At 40.3% G+C, this 20,850-nt stretch overlaps 3 protein-coding genes across 4 annotated transcripts; 2 read left to right on the top strand and 1 right to left on the bottom strand.

The window, feature by feature from the left end:
• Nucleotides 1-1,193: 1,193 nt before the first annotated feature.
• LOC308398331 (uncharacterized protein) lies at nt 1,194-3,450 on the top strand (the record flags this gene model as incomplete). 2 transcript variants are annotated; one of them, XM_080884906.1, is made up of 5 exons in its annotated part: nt 1,194-1,505; nt 1,840-1,936; nt 2,304-2,498; nt 2,587-2,663; nt 2,913-3,450. In XM_080884906.1, exons 3-5 carry the CDS (start codon nt 2,373-2,375, stop codon nt 3,448-3,450), a joined length of 741 nt encoding a protein of 246 aa, XP_080741032.1. In that variant the 5' UTR covers nt 1,194-1,505; nt 1,840-1,936; nt 2,304-2,372. The 2 variants fall into 2 exon arrangements, with proteins under 2 accessions (XP_080741032.1, XP_080741031.1); XM_080884905.1 differs by lacking the exon at nt 1,840-1,936 and having other exon boundaries at nt 1,195-1,505.
• A 1,018-nt stretch (nt 3,451-4,468) lies between these two features.
• On the bottom strand, nt 4,469-6,597 carry LOC308398329 (uncharacterized protein; the record flags this gene model as incomplete). The annotated part of the gene is made up of 3 exons (XM_080884900.1): nt 5,929-6,597; nt 5,477-5,612; nt 4,469-5,218 (listed from the first exon to the last, which is right to left on the bottom strand). The coding sequence occupies exons 1-3, from the start codon at nt 6,522-6,524 to the stop codon at nt 4,469-4,471; spliced, it is 1,482 nt and encodes a 493-aa protein (XP_080741026.1). The 5' UTR covers nt 6,525-6,597.
• A 382-nt stretch (nt 6,598-6,979) lies between these two features.
• On the top strand, nt 6,980-20,587 carry pdpr (pyruvate dehydrogenase phosphatase regulatory subunit). Its single transcript, XM_080884445.1, has 18 exons — nt 6,980-7,110; nt 8,068-8,344; nt 8,560-8,693; nt 9,095-9,176; nt 9,365-9,528; nt 9,648-9,769; nt 10,108-10,225; nt 10,579-10,728; nt 12,164-12,356; nt 12,540-12,664; nt 12,887-13,042; nt 13,180-13,313; nt 15,199-15,347; nt 15,434-15,546; nt 15,897-15,991; nt 16,117-16,206; nt 17,926-18,108; nt 18,780-20,587. The coding sequence occupies exons 2-18, from the start codon at nt 8,079-8,081 to the stop codon at nt 19,185-19,187; spliced, it is 2,682 nt and encodes an 893-aa protein (XP_080740571.1). The 5' UTR covers nt 6,980-7,110; nt 8,068-8,078; the 3' UTR covers nt 19,188-20,587.
• The last annotated feature ends 263 nt before the right edge of the window (nt 20,588-20,850 follow it).

Here is a 20,850-nt window from a genome sequence, read left to right as displayed (position 1 = left end):
ACAGAAGCATGCAGACAATACTTACAAATCCTATACAGAAGGTTTTTGGCTCCCCTCAGTGGTTACCTCTGTGCAGGCCCAGCTCTATGCTATTGCAATACACACTTGCCAGCCCCTTCTTAAGTTTCCCAATTCAACTGCTTATCAACACAAATGTGTAATTAGCCAATCACATGGCAGCAACTCAGTCATCCATTTAAGCATGCAGACACGGTCAAGATGACCTGCTGAAGTTCAAACTAAGCATCAGAATGTGTCAGAAAAGTGATTTACGTGACTTTGAATTTGGCATGGTCATTAGTGCCGGGCAGGCTAGTCTGAACATTTTAGAAACTGTTGATCTACTGAGATGTTCCCACGCAACCATCTCTAGAATGCTTATTGTTGATATCAGAAGTCGGAGAAGAATGGTCGACCTCTGGCCATTCTGGGCACACAAGTCAACTCTTGAAGCAGAACTACACTAGCATAAGACCACACTGGGTGCCACTCCTGTCAGCGAAGAACAGGAAGCTGAGGCTACAATTCACATGGGCTCAGAAACATTTGACAATAGAAGACTAGAAAAACTGCCTTGGTCCAATGAATATAGAAGTGCAACATTCTGTTAGGCTAAAACAACATGAAAGCATGAACCTACCTTGTCTTGTAACAGTTCAGGCTGCTGCTGCTGGTGTAATCATATTGGGGGTATTTTCTTTGCACAGTTTGGACCCCTTACCACCTGAGCATTGTTTAAACCCTACAGCCTTTCTGCGTATTGCTGGTGGCCATGTTCATATTCCTTTAGAGTAGAGGCGGCTTCAAAAAGTTAATGCACTTGATGTTTCTTGAACATCACATTTAAGAAACATCTAGTGTATTACCTGTTGGAGTGAGTTCACTTTACTCAAATAGCCTCCACACAGTCTCAGATCTCAATGCAATAGAGCACCTTTGGGATGTGGTGGAACTGAAGATTTAGATCAAGAATGTGCAGCTGACAGAGCTACAGCAACTACGTGATGCCATCATGTCAAAATGGACCAAAATCTCTGAGGAATGTTTCCAGCACCTTATTAAACCAATAATAAGATAATTTAAGGTTGTTTTCAAGGCAAAGGAGTGTCCAACCCTGTACAGAATACCTAACACTGTAAGTATGCATAGACAGTTGTGTTGATAAATCTGACTTTGAGAAGTTGAAAGAAAGAAAAAAACTTCGATAATGAGGTACATGGCCCCATGTAACCAAAGACATGTTTAAATATTCCAGATGTGCAAACCTAGCTGATATCTTTAAGAGAAGAATAACTTGCACAATCACTTCCGCGTTCTATGTAGTCCTGCCCCAGTGCTTCCGGTGTGGTTAAACCATGGCGACGTTCCACACTCGCTGCCTACAAGAGCTCCCAAAATTGAACATCACTGATGTTCATCGGATTTGCAGATTGACGACTACCCCGGCCAGCAATTAGATAAAGGATTTAAGTTATATGCTGCATCATATATACACAACTACGAAGGTAAGAAAACGTAAATTAACCGACAAAGAAACGCTAGCTAACGTCAAATGCAAACACTACGTTACTCCGCTATGTCCTTCATTTGATGTCAATTCTCTATATTACATGTTTTCTTAAACGGTGTTTTATGTCGTCCGAAACTATAGTTGAGGTTTTCTTAACTAATGTCACTTTTGTTGTTAGACACTGTTATAATAGCGTTAGGTAGTTGGCTAACTAAGGAGGTAGTTAACTACCTAATGCTACTCTTGCTAAGTGTAAAGTATATATGTTTAAGACGTGCTGACATGAGTAATACAGAAATAATGCTAATGGTACTTGTATCTTTATTCAGTGTCCAATAAAGACAGGTTGTCAGGGGAGGTCGGTGTGAGAGCCCTGTGCTACAAGTCAATGAGGAAGAGTGAGGCACCACACAGGCAGGAAGCTGTGTAAAGTTGTTAATCCCCGTTCAGTGGGGTTCAGTTTATTTAAGCATTAGTTAAGTTCATTCCTAAAGGCCCATCAACTTGAATGTTTTCCTTGTCTCCCTGCTTTATCACTCCTAATTTGACTAGTCGGATAGTTTACTCAACGTGTGTGGGTGATCAGAAACATTTGACACCAAATTAATACTGCAAATATACACAATCTAAGTTATTACAGTTATCAAGGATGGCTAAGTTGTTTTAATAGGGAGAGAAAGAAACACTAAGCATTCAAGAGGGTAAGCCTGTAGTAACCATAACACTGAACTATGTTCCTGTTCGGCTCTTCCATGAAGATGTTACATTTTTAATTTTCGTTCTTTCTTCTTAGATTAAGCTTCTGGATTCATCGCCGGTGGTACTGACACATAGCGAGTGCTCCTGTGTGGCAGGCGCTGTTATGTGCAATCACACAGTGGCATTGCTCTTCCAAACAGCACACTACTCACAACTCAGAGTGCCAGTTGTCCCCCCTGTGCATAGCTGCATGGAATCTGAACAGCAATGGCACAAGCCACGGACAGTGGTAATTTAAATGAGGTTAAAGTTTTTGAATTAGTCCATGTTTACATATGAACAGCAACACCATCCATAGTAAATGTGTCTTCTGTTAGGGTGTGAAGCCAGGACCCATCAACTCCATGATCTTCACTAAGCCGGTACCAAATAGGGTGGCCCAGACTGGAGTACGGTAATTAGATTTGTAAAATTTGGTTTCATGTGTTACAAATGTATGTTGCTATTTGTTCATACATACATGTGTCAGAATAGGTATTAATTTACATACAACATTACACTTTCTGAAGACTGCTAACTCAGTCATGTACATATACATCCCAGTCTCTAACTTATGCACCACTGTTTTACACCTTTTTAGTTTAGTTGTTGTTCAGTATAACAACCTTCTTTCTTACATTATTGTCATTGATGTTTTCTTTAGGAGTGGCTTCTACAGAGGCATGGTGGGTCCGTTACCAGATCCCTGCTTGTTCAGAATAACGGAGGCATATGCAAAATTTAATATTGAGGACAGGCCACTTGTGACCACAATGAACATGAGACCTGACAAGCCCCTTGTGGAAAGTGCCTTTGGGCTGGTGCAGGAGGGCAGTGTTCTGTCATATCAGCAGCTGGTTTTGACAACCCGGTACATCACACTACACCGTGATGCACCACCAACACCGCACTTGCCTCTGGAGGGGTATGACATCTTGCCATCAGATTGTGTGTTTGTGTGCTCAGAAGAAGAGCTTCTGCATCTGAAAAGCTTGTCTGTAACTCTGGAAATGGCTCACAAAATAGAGGAAGCTACACGTGAGCAAAGCTCTTCGTCTGAGTGGCATCAGCTCTGCAGGCCCAGAGTGACTGCCTCTAGGTTTCGGGAGGTGTGTCACGTCAGAGGCCAGAGCTCTGCAGTCACTAGCAGAGCGTATATTGAAGGGAACAAGGCAGACAGCAGACATGAGGAGGGGAATTGAGATGGAGCTTGCAATAGCAGCAGAGTATAGTAGGCTAATGAATGTTAACTACTCACCCTGTGGTCTGGTCATTCACCCCATTGCCCCCTGGCTTGCTGCATCTCCTGATGGTGTTGTTTTTGACCCCAATGAATACCCCCAGTTTGGCCTCGTCAAATGCAAATGTCCCAATGTGCAAAACTTTGACTGCAAATATGTGCAAATGGAATGTGGTACCCCTAAACTAAAAAAGAGCCACGCATATTATTGGCAAGTGCAAGGACAACTGCTCATCAGTGGGATGCAGTGGTGTGACTTTGTTGTGTGGGCACAAGAGGACTACCTAGTGCAAAGAATATACATGGATACAGATGTGCACAATGCAATCAGAGAAAAGGCTGACTACTTATTTTTTCACATATATATGCCAAGATACCCGTGTTTGGGGAAAAATGAACAGTGAAAACATAGCAAAAAGGAAAACAGATCCTTCAGGCTGGCTGGAACAAAATAACTGAGGTTTTATTTGCAATATATTTCATGAATTCTTTTGTTGTTACATGTTACTTTTATGTGAAATCAATAAACAGTTATTTAAGCAATGGCATCAATTTCATTTTTTAAAAACACACATTAAAAGATTAAATACTTACTTACATGGTAAGTATTTAAAACTCCATGCCTAGCATACTGATATACATTTAGACAATAACACAACTGAATGAAGAAAATGACAAATGGTATGATGATTTTAAAACGATTTAGTGATTTACTTTATAATTTTGATAAACAATTTTGTTGAATCTGAATAGTAATATAGTAGTATAATTAAACAGTATTATTAACATTCAACATTTGCAATGAATTTGAATTATTAATAACTGAAACTCAACTATCAGCACTCAAGTACTATTTCTGTAATCAAGTATTGTCAGCTGAGAAGGAAGAAATGCAACTGTAGTGGCCTCAGCTGCAGGTCATTTTCCATAAGTTACTTGTACTGGCACCGGTGTCTTGGGAAAAAACCATCTTGTCTCACTTAACCCATTTTTTTAACTAATGCTGTGTTCTGGTAATTTGACAGCATACATGCTACTGCAAACAGTTGGTTGATATTGTAAACATGTGACATGGTAATGATGCTATCAAAAAGTTTGTTCTGTTTTATCCTCATAATGACTCGCTCCACATGTACCCTGAGTCTGGCTATGGCCTGCGTCTCCTTAACCTGGTATGCTGGCATCTGCTTCTGCTTAGATAGAAAAGGTGGGCAGTACACTTTGCATTTACAACAATCGGTGATTAGGAAGCCCTTATCTACCATCACTGCCATGTCTTCAGTCAACTTCTCAGCAATGCCTGATTGTTTGAATAGTTCCTTGTCACTAACCGAACCAGCATACAGATTAGAGATGAATGTCACTGGACCATGTGGAGCTATGCCAACCAGGGCTTTCATCGTACAGTGGGATTTGTACAAAGAGTACATTTCACTTTGGAGAAGTGGTGAGGATGGTGTCTGACACCTCAGCTCTGTACAGTCAAGGATCATCTGGGTGTCTGAGAAATCTTTGAATTCCTCAGGGAGGTAAGCTTGCACTTCTTCACGTGTAAGCCAAATGCATTGAGACCCCAGTACAGTGGCAAGAAAATTTGTCCATTTTGCAATAATGCGGCTCACTGTGGACTGGTGTATGGTAAATCGGTGTGCCAGGTCCCTCTCCTTCAAACCAACTGACAGGAAAACCAGGAAAATAAAAAACTCGTCAATTGGCTGTAGCAGCTGCCTCTGGAAGGTGAAAACAAAAGGGAAAACGTTACTCCTTAAGCTATGAACTAGTAAAATTATGCTTTTCTTGGCTAAATGTTTTGTAATGGTTATGCATACTACACTGTACCATGGGGTAAACAATGAGGTGCTGTAGTACACAGGTGTATGTATGTAGGATACTGAGTCTAGCGCTATTGTACATAATGTAATGTTATTGTACATAAATACAATAACATTACACCTCTAGTTCTAACTACCAACAAACCCATAACCTACCGTTGATGTGCGTGCAGGTGTCAACACTTCTTCGTTCCGATTGGCAGCTGACTTGGCTCTTGAAACCCGGATCATTTTATAGATACAAGGCTCAATCAAAAACCAAAATGCCATCAAATGATCATAGCTTGGAAATCTATTCACGAGAGAGACATACATCGTGTCAATCATTAATTAACATTACACACTGACATAAAAATAATGTAAACTGTGACAAATATGCTAATGACATGCTGTATAAAATAGTTTGATTAAGAGTATTTGGTGTTGTATTTTATCTGTAGCATTAGAATATCGTTTAAATACTAAAGCATCTAGATGAAACATACAGTCAGCAGAGAAAAAGTAAATATCTATTTTGTTTTCATTAAGACTGGAAAAACTTTCTAAATTTAACTGATGGTGACCTTGGTATATTTTAAACAGTTAGCTTGGATAGAACTTAGGTGTACCTGGTATAGAATCGGATGTCAGTGTCGGAGCCAGCAAAACGCTGTAACCCAAATTCTCGCTGGACACGTAACTCCTGTATTTCCTTCCTCAGAGTCTCCACGTCTTTGGACAGGTCTTCTGCAGCTGATGCAGATATGTCCAATGCAGACGGCTCAGGGACTGAGCAGTAGTCATGATCTCTTGTAAGACTGTGGTCTTCTTGATCGTCAGGAGGAACTAGTTCTGGGCGTCGCTCCGTTCTCTCCCAAACACCAGGCCGCGGTGGTTCAACTTTATAGCCATTCCACTCAAAAAGTGTTGGTACAGCACCTTTAATAAGCCGCCTTCGACCACCGAGGGTTGTTGGCTCTATGAGTTGATCACTGGCAAAGTGTCTGCAGCAGACCCTGGTGTGAGAGGTAATCGTGAAATGATCCCGTCGTATGTTTACCAGCCATTGTCTTCTCAAGTCGGAAAGGGTCGGAAAGCCATGAAAACTTAGTATGCCGTTAAATTTGGCTGAAGCCGAACAAAGTGGGACACAGCAATGCTCGGAGTATTTCTTCTCTTGTTTTTGAAAATATTCTGTTTTAAATACTTTCCTTTTTATACTCATTCTGAAGCGACATTAGCATAGCAAACGATAGATAAACAAACATACCGGAAATGCCCAAGCGGTAGTATTTGGAAACGGAAATACGTCACATGCCCTAGTGCAAGTAGTCCATTGCAGCAACAATTCAGCAACCTAACATATTTTAAAAGTCACACTGCGAAATTTAGTATTAATCTCATATTGGGGAAATTAATTTGTTACAGCAGCACAAGGGGCAGGAAGAAAAGGTAAATTCGAGATAAAAACAAAACAAAACAAAACAAACAAACAATAAAAAAACAAACAAACAATAAAAATAGAAAAAAAATAAATTTTTTAGAAAAAATAATTAGATTAACAATAAGTAGGTTTGCAACTTTCTAGATATACCCTAAGCATTTGAGTTGGATGAGTTCAATGTTTTCGCTGATAACCGCTCCACCGCTACTGAAGCCATTCTAAAAAGACGCAGACGTAATTTATTTTGAAGGGTTATACCGGAAGAGGTACCACTTAACTAACGGGAGTCTCTGAATTTGGCTTTCAGTTACACCTTAGTGACTATCCTTCTGTTGAAATATCATAATCACTGGACTTAACTAAATCGGTAAGTTTAATGTAGTTGTGAAAAATAAGTGTTATGATTAGAGAAGATTTTCTGCCTGGTTTAGCCGTCGTGTTAGCAAAAATAATAAACATTGGCTAGCTTTTCGATAGCCTAAGCTGTGCTATGTGACTAACATTATCAGTAGTGCTAACTTTAGTAGTACCAACACATACCCCCCAAATGTTAGGAACTTTGTGCGTGACTTTGGTCATCTACACGTCTGCTAGGTATCTACCACTAATCTAAATATCACAAAAAATCACAAAGATACCGACATGCTGTTAGCTAAAGCTAGCTGTGCTGCTAAGAATACAAGTAAAGCTAAAGCAGTGCTTCAAGGCTAACAGCAGTCTTTATAATACAAGCAAGACATTTGAAGGACTGTTGTAAGTTCACCTTGCTGATTTCCCAGGCCCTATTCAAAGTGTTTAATGTTGTATTTACTTTCGATTATGTCTGGTTAAGCTAAATGTAGCAACTTAAGTTTAGGAACAGCAGTGCATCTTTGTAACCTTATGGAAACTAGCGACTTCCAGTGTTGACAATTTAATCTGGTTTATAGTAGACACTTTCAAAGGCCCTGACATAGCAACTTTAGAACGCAAACTAATCCATGCTGTTAGCAGAAAAGGTCAGCAGTACTGTCAGAGATGTATAGATTGTGGTGTAGTAATAATTTTATTAGTATCTACCTAGCCAAATTAAAATGAAACTGTGACATTGACACAACCCTATCTACAGCAAATATCAAATTATTTCAGATTAAAAAAATACAGCAACTTAAAATAATACAAGAGGTCTATATCACACCCTGCAAACTGTAGAAAACGGATCATATGTTACTAAAATTATATCATGATATTTGTAAAGTTAGGGTCATTGTTGCTGTATTCACTGTGGTACTGTCCTCTATTTAAGGTTATAGAGTAACTTTAGATCCCGTGTCTCTTATTGCAGAAAGCACAGCTATGTCCAGCTGTGTGCGGAGCTCCAGGGCTCTGTCCCCTGTTATGCTCCCCCGGCTGCGGCTGCTTCACCAGACGGGGTATAGATTGGTAGGCAGGGGTCTCTGGACTTCCCCTCGGTGTTTGACTGTCAGTGGAGACTCCCAGCTGCTTCCATTGCCCAGGCAGGCCCGGGTTGTCATCTGTGGAGGAGGTATTGTGGGAACATCAGTGGCCTACCACCTGGCTAGACTGGGCTGGACTGATATTGTACTACTTGAGCAGGGCAGGTGAGTGTTTCAGCTCAACAAATTACAGATAAGCCATTGTGTTTGTTGTCTTAAAATTAGCACGAAGAGAGAGATGTTCTTTATGTTATTGACTCAGACCACTGATATTATATGAGAGTAGGGATAGCTTTAACATTAGGAGGTGATAGTGGAAAGAAATGTTAGATTTGATATTGTTGTGTTAATACTTTCTTGGCCATTATTATCCTAACCAGACTTGGTGCAGGAACAACAAGACTATGTGCTGGTATTGTCAGCGTGGCCAAGCCCATTTCCATCGAGTGTCAAATGGCCAACTACTCCAGTAGTCTTTACCAGCAGCTGGAGGAGGAGACGGGGGTTAAAACAGGTGGGATGATTTACAGAATTTGGCTTTTGTCATATTTAACTTTTTTAATTTTTTAAAACTATTTTATTCTTAGAAGGGTTTGCTTTTTCACCATTTTACTATTGGTGCTGATAGTTAACAGTTCCCACATGCACATCACCACATATTTTTTAAAATGTTAATTATTAATTTAGATTATAGAACAGTTTGCATTTGTATCTTCCCAGATTATAGCTTCTAAAGCATAAAACAGACAAGGGAGCAAATTGTGACATACTGCCTTCTGTCTCAATGCATTTAGAAACATTTCAGATTTGTTGAAGTCCGAGATATCATTTGATGTGCACCAGCAATAAACAAGCTGCAAAGCTAGAATACTAATTATAGACTGAGTCATATGTGGTGTGTGGTATGTGTTGCAGGTTATGTGAAGACAGGGTCTTTGTGTCTGGCTCAAAATCAGGATCGCTTCATTTCTCTTAAGCGCCTCGCATCAAGGCTGAAGTAAGTCCTGTAGTTAGTTTTTAGACCACAGCTATGTGGATTAAGCTGTAAAGCTCTAGTGGCTTTGTGAGGACAAGCTTTTGGGGACTCAAAAGTTTTTGTTTAAAATAATAATAGTGTCAGCTGATTGTCCCCTTTCACTGATTTAAAAACATAAATGACTTTTGACCCTTTCACTTCATTCACAGGGTAATGGGGATCAATTGTAATATTATTAAACCTAAAGAGGTGGCCAAACTCCACCCCCTTGTTAACATTCATGACCTGGTAGGCGCACTCCACCTTCCTGAAGATGCTGTCGTGTCTCCACCAGATGTTAACCATGCCCTTGCTGTGGCTTCAGCTGGACAAGGTAACACAAACTTGCAGTTTGGTTTGGTAGACCATAAATCGTGTATTCTGCTGTTGCTGGCCCACCCTATAATTGTAACCTCCTCTTTTGTCCTTTGTTTCCTCTTTCTTCTCCTTCAGGGGTTCAGATCATGGAGCGAACCAGTGTTCAGCAGGTTCTGGTAGAGAAGGGATGTGTAACAGCTGTAGAGACTGACCGTGGTTCCATTAAATGTGAATATTTTGTCAGCTGTGCTGGACAGGTAGATTGCTCTATGGGAGATGCATTAATAAGACTGAAACTATGAGAAATGGAATCTGTGACAAAAAAGAAAAACCCCTCTGTAAACATTTTGGAATTACTTTTGTTTCTGTGGAAATTCAGTGTCATGCTTGGTCAAAAATATGTAAGCAGGACAGGCAGCAATTTTTTCCTTCTCCTTCATCATAATAATAATAATAATAATAATTTAATTCTATTTCATAATCTTTTTTCCCTCTGAAACTAGTTGAAGCAGTTGTTTCCTATGGTGACTATAAGTATCTTGTTTCTACACATTGTTCTGATTGTATTTGGTTGCTCTGACTGTTTCTGCTCCAGTGGGCTTATGAGCTGGGCCAGGCTAGTGAGACGAAGGTGTCAGTTCCCCTCCATGGATGTGAACACTTCTACCTCCTCACCAAACCTCTCCAGGAGCCACTTCCACCCAAGACACCAGGTCTCACATATTAAAAAGCTAGGAAGTAACCTTTGCAGTAGACACTATTGAATTTTAAAGTCCAATTTGTGTAGCCAGCTGAAATCGTGTCTGTATTAAAGAACATTCACTTCATGATTTTTTTTCCTGTTTTTTGGCAAATTAATTAACGAATTGCAATTTATATCAGATCGACAATTATGTCTAGTCCTTTTTTTTTAGTCCCATAGTAAAAAGAAAAAACTAGGGCACAGGCTGTACCTTTTTACTTAGCCAAATAATGTGCTTAGCAATATGCAATATGGTAATGCCTGCTGAAAGGCTAAAAACAAGTCCAGCCAGGAGATGTTTCTAACTATGTGTCTCTTTGCTAGTGGTGATTGATATGGATGGCAGGATATATGCACGGCCGTGGCAGGGAGGCCTTCTGTCAGGAGGCTTTGAGAAAAACCCCAAACCCATCTTCACTGAGGGTCGCAACCAGCTGGAGATCCAGAACATGCAGGAGGACTGGGATCACTTTGGTAAAAAAAAAAAAAAAAAAAGTATTAATGTTGTATTTTTATTCATTAAAAATTGTTCCAAATAAATAACCCCAGCTTTAGGAACATGGTTTATCGACCTATGTTGAATGTCAGGTTCTAGTAACAGCTGTATCTACCACTTTCATGTAGATTGCTGACCCACTATGAGCCTGGCTCTGCTGGGGGTCTCAGCCTGTCAATTGGACGTTTTCCTACCAATCTTTACTGAATACTTGCGCAAATTGAGTTACTAGATTGTTGGTGTTTTCTGTCTAATATTGCAGGACTTTAACCTTACAATACTAGTCGGGCACTTTACAATACTCTGCTGCTTGCCCAGTGACAGCTGAAATAGTCTTGCCCGCAGCACTGAATTGTATAATGTTAATGGCTGGAGTAACTGAATAGGAAGAACACTTGATCAACTCTCCTGTCATTAATGTAGCACAAAGGCAAGGTGTGTTTAGTTTTTCTTAGCTGTAAAATAGCCACAGTTGTAGACTGCGTCTTAAAATGTTGAAAATTATATATGAGGTTTGCCTCTCAAATAACAACACAAAGTCAGACCTTCATTGGTTTCATTTAACAGCTACAGAAGACTGAGGAAGCAAGCAAGACTGGGCATATCTATTTTTATCCACCTCTGTTTAAGGCTACCTTAAATGATTTTGACCCACCTCTCTGTACACATGTAAAAATACACCTGACTGTTTGCCTTGGCCTTAAACCAGTAATGTGAGATTTCTCATACCAGGCTGCCATAAAAACAAGAGTTTATTATAGCAGCACACATCACCAAACCAGTCTGTGATCGACCGCTCTGAAGCCGTTATTTTTCCATTTATTTTATCTTATAAGTGTAGGGGTTGAAAAGGTTGTTGAAAGAATCCATCACAATATATAATGTTAGAATGTACTGTATTTTATGAATGTATATTATATTAATGTATTGTAATAGATATTGTTAGAACTGCAATTCATTTGATTATTTTGTTAATCCATTATTAAATTTTTAAAAATATGTCATCTTAATGGGCAAAAACACCTTGGTTATGGATTCTCGAATATATGAAGATTTGCTGCCTTCTTTTTTCTTATGTGATACTAACCTGGATGTCTTTAGGTTTAGATTTTTTTTTTTTTTTTAATTTTCATTTTCAGCATTTATTTTGGAATAACATGTTGGACTGTTGATGGAACAACATGGGTTAAGGTTGCAGCTGGAACCTTTAGACTTTTAGATGATTTATGGTGAGAGGTGGTTCAGGGTTTTTCAGTAATTGTACAACAATAGAGGTGAGCAAAAGAACAAGAAGCAGCACTAATATTTCTTGGTTATGGTGTGGTTGGTTGTTTAAGTTAATTAGAGTGAACTGTATTAAATTATCATCTGCATTTGCTACATTTTAGAGCACTTTTTGTTTTCCGCCTTCAGAGCCGATGCTCAGTGCCCTGCTGAGGAGAATGCCCAGTCTCGAGTCAGCTGAGATCCATCAGCTGGTCAACTGTCCGGAGTCCTTCACACCTGATATGCGCTGTCTGATGGGTGAGACCCCAGGTGTGTCTGGGTACTATGTGCTGGCAGGGATGAACTCCTCAGGCCTGGCCTTTGCTGGAGGGGCTGGAAAGTAAGAACAAATATATATATATTGTATCTGTTAAGACTAGACGTAAGCACGTGATCAATACTGGGTCACCTGAAATAATTCAGCCATGGTTTATCAGTTGCAGCGATCAAGACTGTGTTGTGGACGTGCCTTTTTTGCATTACAAGAAGGGATAAATGGCCTGTTGTGTGGTTTGGTATCCAGGTACCTGGCAGAGTGGATGACCTATGGCTACCCCACCGCCAATGTCTGGCCACTGGACATCAAACGCTTTGGCAACCTGCAGAGCAGCCGAACCTTCCTGAGACACAGAGTGATGGAAGTCATGCGTGAGTAGTGAGCCTTGTTGGGTGTTTGGTTCATGCTTTTAAGTAGACAAAGGCTGTATAGTCATCTGAACCTTGGTGTACTGTTTAAATAATTAATTTCTGCTGTTGCTTTAGCTAAATTATTATAAATCCTATAGGTGTTGGATATTTATTATAATGTGCAGTATATTCTAATTCTTGCTCTGCTATCTCTCCTTCTAATATTTGTGTGTCAATGTTCAGCCCTGCTGTATGAGCTGAAGGTTCCCCGGTGGGACTTCCAGACCGGACGCCAGCTGAGGACCAGTCCTCTGTACGACCGCCTGGACACTCAGGGGGCTCGGTGGATGGAGAAACATGGCTTTGAAAGGCCCAAGTACTTTGTTCCTCCAGGAAAAGGTTTGTCTCAGTGAGAAGCAGTGGTACAAAAATACTTTAGTCAAAGTCTTGGACTGCAAATGATTTTGACGGATTTTAAGGCAGTTTTGTCTAATGAATTAAATTACTTGGTTGAATTGGACTGTTTCTCTCTGTAGATCTGCTGTCCCTGGACCAGAGTAAGACTTTTTATAAGCCAGACTGGTTTGACATAGTTGGAGCAGAAGTGAAATGCTGCAAAGAGGCCGTCTGTGTCATCGACATGTCCTCCTTCACCAAATTCGAACTCACTGTGAGTCATGAACCACTTTGGAAAACTTAGAATTAGAACTGGGTTGCAGAGAGGGGGAAAACTGCTGCTGTGCTACCTACTGTTGTCTATGTGGTCATACCCAGCTAGCATATGATATTTATCAGTGTTATGTATGTATGTTTGTACTAGCTACTCGAAAAATTTTTTGTTGTTGTTGGGGGTTTTTTTTCTCTTTAAATTATGCAGGCAATTTTAATTAATGCATTTACAGTGGGGCAAAAAAGTATTTAGTCAGCCACCGATTGTGCAAGTTCCCCCACTTAAAATGATGACAGAGGTCAGTAATTTGCACCAGAGGTACACTTCAACTGTGAGAGACAGAATGTGAAAAAAAAATCCATGAATCCACATGGTAGGATTTGTAAAGAATTTATTCGTAAATCAGGGTGGAAAATAAGTATTTGGTCACCTCAAACAAGGAAAATCTCTGGCTCTCACAGACCTGTAACGTCTTCTGTAAGAAGCTTTTCTGTCCCCCACTCGTTACCTGTATGAATGGCACCTGTTTGAACTCATCATCTGTATAAAAGACACCTGTCCACAGCCTCAAACAGTCAGACTTCAAACTCCGCCATGGCCAAGACCAAAGAGCTTTCGAAGGACACCAGGAAAAGTATTGTAGACCTGCACCAGACTGGGAAGAGTGAATCTACAATAGGCAAGCAGCTTGGTGTGAAAAAAATCAACTGTGGGAGCAATCATCAGAAAATGGAAGACATACAAGACCACTGATAATCTCCCTCGATCTGGGGCTCCACGCAAGATCTCATCCCGTGGGGTCAAAATGATCATGAGAACGGTGAGCAAAGATCCCAGGACCACACGGGGGGACCTGGTGAATGACCTGCAGAGAGCTTTGACCAAAGTAACAAAGGTCACCATCAGTAACACACTACAACGGCAGGGAATCAAATCCCGCAGTGCCAGACGTGTTCCGCTGCTGAAGCCAGTGCATGTCCAGGCCCGTCTGAAGTTTGCCAGAGAGCACATGGATGATACAGCAGAGGATTGGGAGAATGTCATGTGGTCAGATGAAACCAAAGTAGAACTTTTTGGTATAAACTCAACTCGTCGTGTTTGGAGGAAGAAGAATACTGAGTTGCATCCCAAGAACACCATACCTACTGTGAAGCATGGGGGTGGAAACATCATGCTATGGGGCTGTTTTTCTGCCAAGGGGACAGGACGACTGATCCGTGTTAAGGACAGAATGAATGGGGCCATGTATCGTGAGATTTTGAGCCAAAACCTCCTTCCATCAGTGAGAACTTTGAAGATGAAACGAGGCTGGGTCTTCCAACATGACAATGATCCAAAACACACCGCCCGGGCAACAAAGGAGTGGCTCCGTAAGAAGCATTTGAAAGTCCTGGAGTGGCCTAGCCAGTCTCCAGACCTCAACCCCATAGAAAATCTGTGGCGGGAGTTGAAAGTCCGTGTTGCTCGGCGACAGCCCCAAAACATCACTGCTCTCGAGAAGATCTGCATGGAGGAATGGGCCAAAATACCAGCTACTGTGTGTGCAAACCTGGTAAAGACCTATAGTAAACGTTTGACCTCTGTTATTGCCAACAAAGGTTATGTTACAAAGTATTGAGTTGTATTTTTGTTATTGACCAAATACTTATTTTCCACCCTGATTTACGAATAAATTCTTTACAAATCCTACCATGTGGATTCATGGATTTTTTTTCCACATTCTGTCTCTCACAGTTGAAGTGTACCTCTGGTGCAAATTACTGACCTCTGTCATCATTTTAGGTGGGGGAACTTGCACAATCGGTGGCTGACTAAATACTTTTTTGCCCCACTGTAGCTTTAAAAGTATTCAGGTTAAATCCTCTGCTCTGTCCTGATGGCTCAGTCAACAGGTGACCAAGCCTTGGAACTGCTGCAACATCTCTGTGCCAATGACCTGGATGTTCCCGTTGGACACATTGTCCACACCGGCATGCTGAATGAGAGAGGTGGCTATGAGAACGACTGCAGTGTGGTCCGCCTCAGCAAGAACAGGTTTGAAACATCTGTGCAGTGGCACTGTAGATACTAGTACATGACAGATTTTTTAAAAATTGCTTACTTTCTCATTTGCTGTCCAGCTTCTTCATCATCTCTCCAACGGACCAGCAGGTCCACTGTTGGTCCTGGATAAAGAAGCACATGCCTAATGACCCACACCTCCACCTAGAGGATGTCAGCTGGAAGTACACTGGTACGCATGCAGCAACTGGGGTTTCTGCTCTGATATCGCCATCTAGTGCTCATATAACATTTAAAAGGAGAAACAATGCAAAAAGTCAAAACAATCCACTGTCGACTTGCAACCCAGTTATTTAAATAACCTTAAAAATCAGACACCAGAGGGATGAAGTCTGTGGAGGGATGGCATTAATTACATGTCTGAAAGTAGATCTTGTGTATTTTTAATGCAGTCATCTTAATTGTGTAAAATGTGAGCAACAGTTGTACCAGATTCTGTTTTTGCATGTGTAATATAACATCAGATGTGGGCTTTGTTAACCAGAAAGTCTGTTAAGTGTTTATAACTCTTATTCTTCTCAGCTTTAAATCTGATTGGACCTCGAGCTATGGATGTTCTTGCTGAACTGTCATATGTTTCCATGACACCTGACCATTTCCCCTCCATGTTCTGTAAGGTAGGGAAAGCTAGATACAGCAAAGCTGATGGCTTGTTTTTTTTAAATGACTGTTTCATCAGTCTGTCTCTTCACCCTGCCAAGAGGAGTAAACTGACCATGTTTATGTGCATGTGTGTTTACAGGAGATGAGTGTGGGCTATGCCAACGGGATCAGAGTCATGAGCATGACTCACACTGGGGAACCAGGTTTCATGCTCTACATCCCCATTGAGGTGCAGTCCTACACACACACAGATATTTAATAGATACCTCGTCACAGGATGGTTGATAAAGTGACAACAACCCATGAGTATGTTACATGAGTTGTTATTTTTTATATATATATAATTTTTTTTTTTTTTTTTTTTTTTTACAGTTAATCACACAACTCCCCGTTATTCTTCAACATTTAGTTTTTCTATAACTTGGGTTTTATCTTGAAATGCCAAAGATGGAAATAAGTATTGTTTTTCTATTGTTGTTTTCCAAAGTGTGGGTGACAACAAGTCATTTACAAAAAAACAACACTTCTTGTTTTGTTTTTTACTTTCACAGGAAATTAATTAACTCATTCACTGCCAGCCATTTTCAAATCAGGTAACTCCCCACTGCCAGGGTTTTTGAGCATTTTTACTCATTTTTGAAGAGCCACAGAAAACTGTGTGTTATGATCATATAAACGCTGAACCTACCAAAATGAAGAACAGACTCTCTTCTTTCATCCAAAAAAAAAAAGCTTGTTTCTACCATTTTCCATTCTTTAGTAATCAGCTGTAGAAGAGAGGTGGGTTCCACCAAAAATGCCTGTTTTGACCAAAAAAAGGGAGAAAACGAGCTTTTTGTGAAAAATACATTTCAAGCAGAAAAGTGCCTTTGACACTAATATTTCTTGCTTTGTGACACCTCTAACATATAAAATAGTTTTTCACTTCTATAAAACAGAAATAACACTGAGAAAGGTTATGTTTTATCAAAACAATTTATTTACAAATATATGAAAAAATAAAATTCACTGACAAGCTGCCCGAGGTTGTATTCTAGCCCCTCCCATTGAAAAACGTAATTGACGTCTATAGACGTCAATGGCAGTCAACGTAAGTTTTTCAATTGACGTCTATAGACGTCAATGGCAGTGAATGAGTTAAGCATAGCCATAGGATTAAAAAAATGAAACATTATTCAAAAATTTCTGACAATATCTTTTGATTCTGATCTTTTTCTTGTAATACATCATTACTGGGAAAGAACTGAAAAAAAGCTTTATTAGGTGGTAGAAGTAAAAGTGTATTAATAAGGAATCAACCTTAGACTGTGAGAAGATAAGGATGAATGAGTGAAAAACACAAACAATCAAGGGTTTAACTTGTCCTTTTATGAGGATCAGAGTTGTGGTTGAAGGTTTTGGTGGACCAGAGAAGATTTTCAAATTTCAAAATGGATGATTGCAGTGTGAAGTTCAGGAATGGCTGAAAGAGGAGGTTTTTTTTTTATTTTTTTATACTACAACGATCATTTAAAAGCAGAAAATGGTGTAAGGATGGATAAAACATTTATTACACAATTATACTGTCAAATTATGTCCAATTAAAGTCCCAAGAGAATCAAAGTGTCCTTAGCTGCCTTGACTCTGTTGTTATAAAATACAAGTATCTTCACAAGACAAACTTCCAGAGGAAAATCCTAGAAAATATCCAGTTTCTTGTAGCAAATGTAGGAAAGAGTCACCAGGACTCTAGGACTTAAAATTGTGATAATTCAGTGTCACACATGTGTTGTTGTGTTTTTATTGTTAATGGTTAAAAGTGATATGATTTTTGCATGGCTTATTCTGTCTGATTACTGAGAACCTGGCATGTATGATGGTGTTTAAAAAAACAAAAAACACTCTCACATTTCAGTGTACCGGAAATGCCATATAGAGTATAAGACACCCGTTCCTCTGCTCTCCACAGTACGCACTGCACGTGTACAACGAGGTGATGTCAGTGGGTCAGAAGTACGGGATCCGTAACGCAGGGTACTACGCATTGCGAAGTCTACGCATAGAGAAATTCTTCGCCTTCTGGGGTCAAGACCTCGACGCCTTCACGACCCCGCTGGAGTGTGGACGAGAGTTCAGGGTCAAGTTTGACAAGGTCTGTTGACAGTTTTAAACATATAATATCTGATCCTACCCATATTGGAGACTGTTTTTCTTTGTACATCGAACTGCCTCATCCTAATAGACTGATCAGTTAGTCAGCTACATTTTTACTTTGCCAATATGATAGAAATGCATAAGATGCTTTATTTGACTCTACTTATTAAGTTTCAAACTTTCCCTCTTTTGCTTTAAAATGGTTGAAAGATGAGAGATGAAGAGTAGAATAATTAAAGCACTCAACATCTTGGTGCAGTCTTTGTCATGATGCAGCAGGGAATTTGTCACCGGGCTGCACCCGCAGGCACAACAGGTGGCACTTTAAAGTAGCAGGTGTAAAGTTTACTGTCTGTCTCATTTTGAAAGGGTGGAACATCAGGTGAGCTGTCTGCTGCTTAGAGCAGTGTCAGCGCGGTGCTGATTAAAGGCATCTACAGTTTAACGCTGGTTTCACAGACTGTTTTAAGTTTTATGGTGTTGTTAAAAAAAAGGTGGGTGACTTTAAAACATGGTGGTCTTATGCTACTCCAGCAGAGCTGCACATAGCAGGGCCATTGTGTTGTTTACTCAAGTTGATCTTCACTAACTTAGTGAAGGTTCTTAGGGCCTAATTTCCTCTATTTATCGTCATCTTCTTCACACCCCCTGCCTTTTTCTCTCCATCAGGACACAGATTTCATCGGCCGTGAGGCATTGCTTCAGCAGCGTCAGGACGGTGTGACACGACGGTTTGTCATGCTGGTTCTGGAGGACCATGACACCGAGCTCGACTTGTGGCCGTGGTGGGGTGAGCCCGTCTATCGTAATGATCAACTAGCGGGGACAACCACCAGCAGCGCCTACAGCTACACCCTGGAGCGCCATGTTTGCCTGGGCTTTGTGTCTCCACCCCTTGGCCCTGAGGGGCTCCCTACAGCCATCACTCCTGACTTCATCAACCGCGGGGACTATGAGGTGGACATTGCTGGTCAGCGCTATCCGGCCAAAGCCAAGCTCTACCCGTTCAGCTCCCTCTTCACCCAACAAAAGCGCCGCAAGGATGACATTGAGCTCAGCAACCTGCAGGGGAAGTGATGCAGAGTAACGCAAAACTTTCCCGTGACACTCCTCCACCAAATCCACTCCTGCTCTTACCTTGCAGTGCCAACCTTTCTTTCCTTTTATGTCTCCTAATGAGAGGGCTTTATGCACAATCACTCCTCGTAACTCTAATATTTAATCTCCTTGTTGCATCTCCCTCTTTCAAAGTGCAATATTTAATACGCTCCAGATGCTTTTGCTGCATTAAATACAAAGCTCTTGTCTCATCAAATTCTGCCATTGTTTCTCAGCCCTGCCCAGCTTCACTCTTAAACACAGTCTCATGGCTGTCTGAGACACTCTCTGGTTAAGTGCCTTTGTTAAGGCAACATCAGCAGAAGATGCTGAAGACTTTTTCCAATTTGTTCTCTGTAACCTATCCAGAAGGGATTTGACTGACAATCTTCTCCAGTACTGTTGTAAACTTCCCACTCTGCAGATGGCTACAGTCCATGTAGTTGTTGACTCTATTGTCATTTTACAAACCATATATTTGCTGCTGTAAAGATATGAGTGATGTGATGTAAAGAGTGGCTTAATTCAGACACTTTACAACTTTGTCAGCATTACACCTGATGATGAAGGAAATGGTATTTTCCTGAATAGAGGAAAGCCCTGGGAAGCATAAAAAATCCTGGGATAATCATTAGTCTTTTGCCCATTACTAAACTTCCACTCCTGTTAAAAGGATTCCCAGGATTTCCCAGAATTCCATCATTTCCCTTGAAAGTGTCATTGTCAGTTGTGAGCTTATTTTGCGGTGTGTGTGGAACCTGTTGTAATGTACTTTCAATTTGTTATTTATGTTCTGTCGTTATGAAGCATTGTTGCACTCGATGTTTATGCTTTGTTTTGTTGATGTTTTGCTGAATGTGTGGCTGGTGAGAGAAGCCAAGATGGGACAGGAACTCTGTGACTGGAGTCTACAATATCTAATATCTTACATTTGTGGTTTGACTTTTGCCTGGTTCAGAGTTTAGATGTTTGTGTAAAGAAACTGCAACTCAAAATAAATTGTATTTTTGTATAACTAGTGTGTACAAAATCTCTATTTTCAGTCATGCTTTTTAAAAATATGATTTATAATTAAATATTTGATTTCTAAATCTGACCTTCTGAGACATAATTTCAGATGTTTTTCCAAAACCGTATTTCTTTCTTTCGTTACTCAGAACTATAAAGCACCAGGTCCAGGGCTAATAGGGATTTAGTTCAGTGATACTTCACCTGTACAGGGAGTGCAGAATTAGGGAATAATTTTATTATTGAACAACAACCATGTTCTCAATGAACCCAAAAAACTCATTAATATCAAAGCTGAATGTTTTTGGAAGTAGTTTTTAGTTTGTTTTTAGTTTTAGCTATTTTAGGGGGATATCTGTGTGTGAAGGTGACTATTACTGTGCATAATTATTAGGCAACTTAACAAAAAACAAATATCCCCATTTCAATTATTTATTTTTACCAGTGACACCAATATAACATCTCCACATTCACAAATATACGTTTCTGACGTTCAAAAACAAATCAGCGACCAATATAGCCACCTTTCTTTGCAAGGACACTCAAAAGCCTGCCATCCATGGATTCTGTCAGTGTTTTGATCTGTTCACCATCAACATTGCGTGCAGCAGCAACCACAGCCTCCCAGACACTG

This window comes from Rhamphochromis sp. 'chilingali', assembly GCF_963969265.1.
Source record: "Rhamphochromis sp. 'chilingali' genome assembly, chromosome: 6".
NCBI classification, from domain to species: Eukaryota; Metazoa; Chordata; class Actinopteri; order Cichliformes; family Cichlidae; genus Rhamphochromis; species Rhamphochromis sp. 'chilingali'.
Note: the sequence above shows the minus strand (reverse complement) of the source record. Positions and strands in the feature narration are given on the sequence as shown.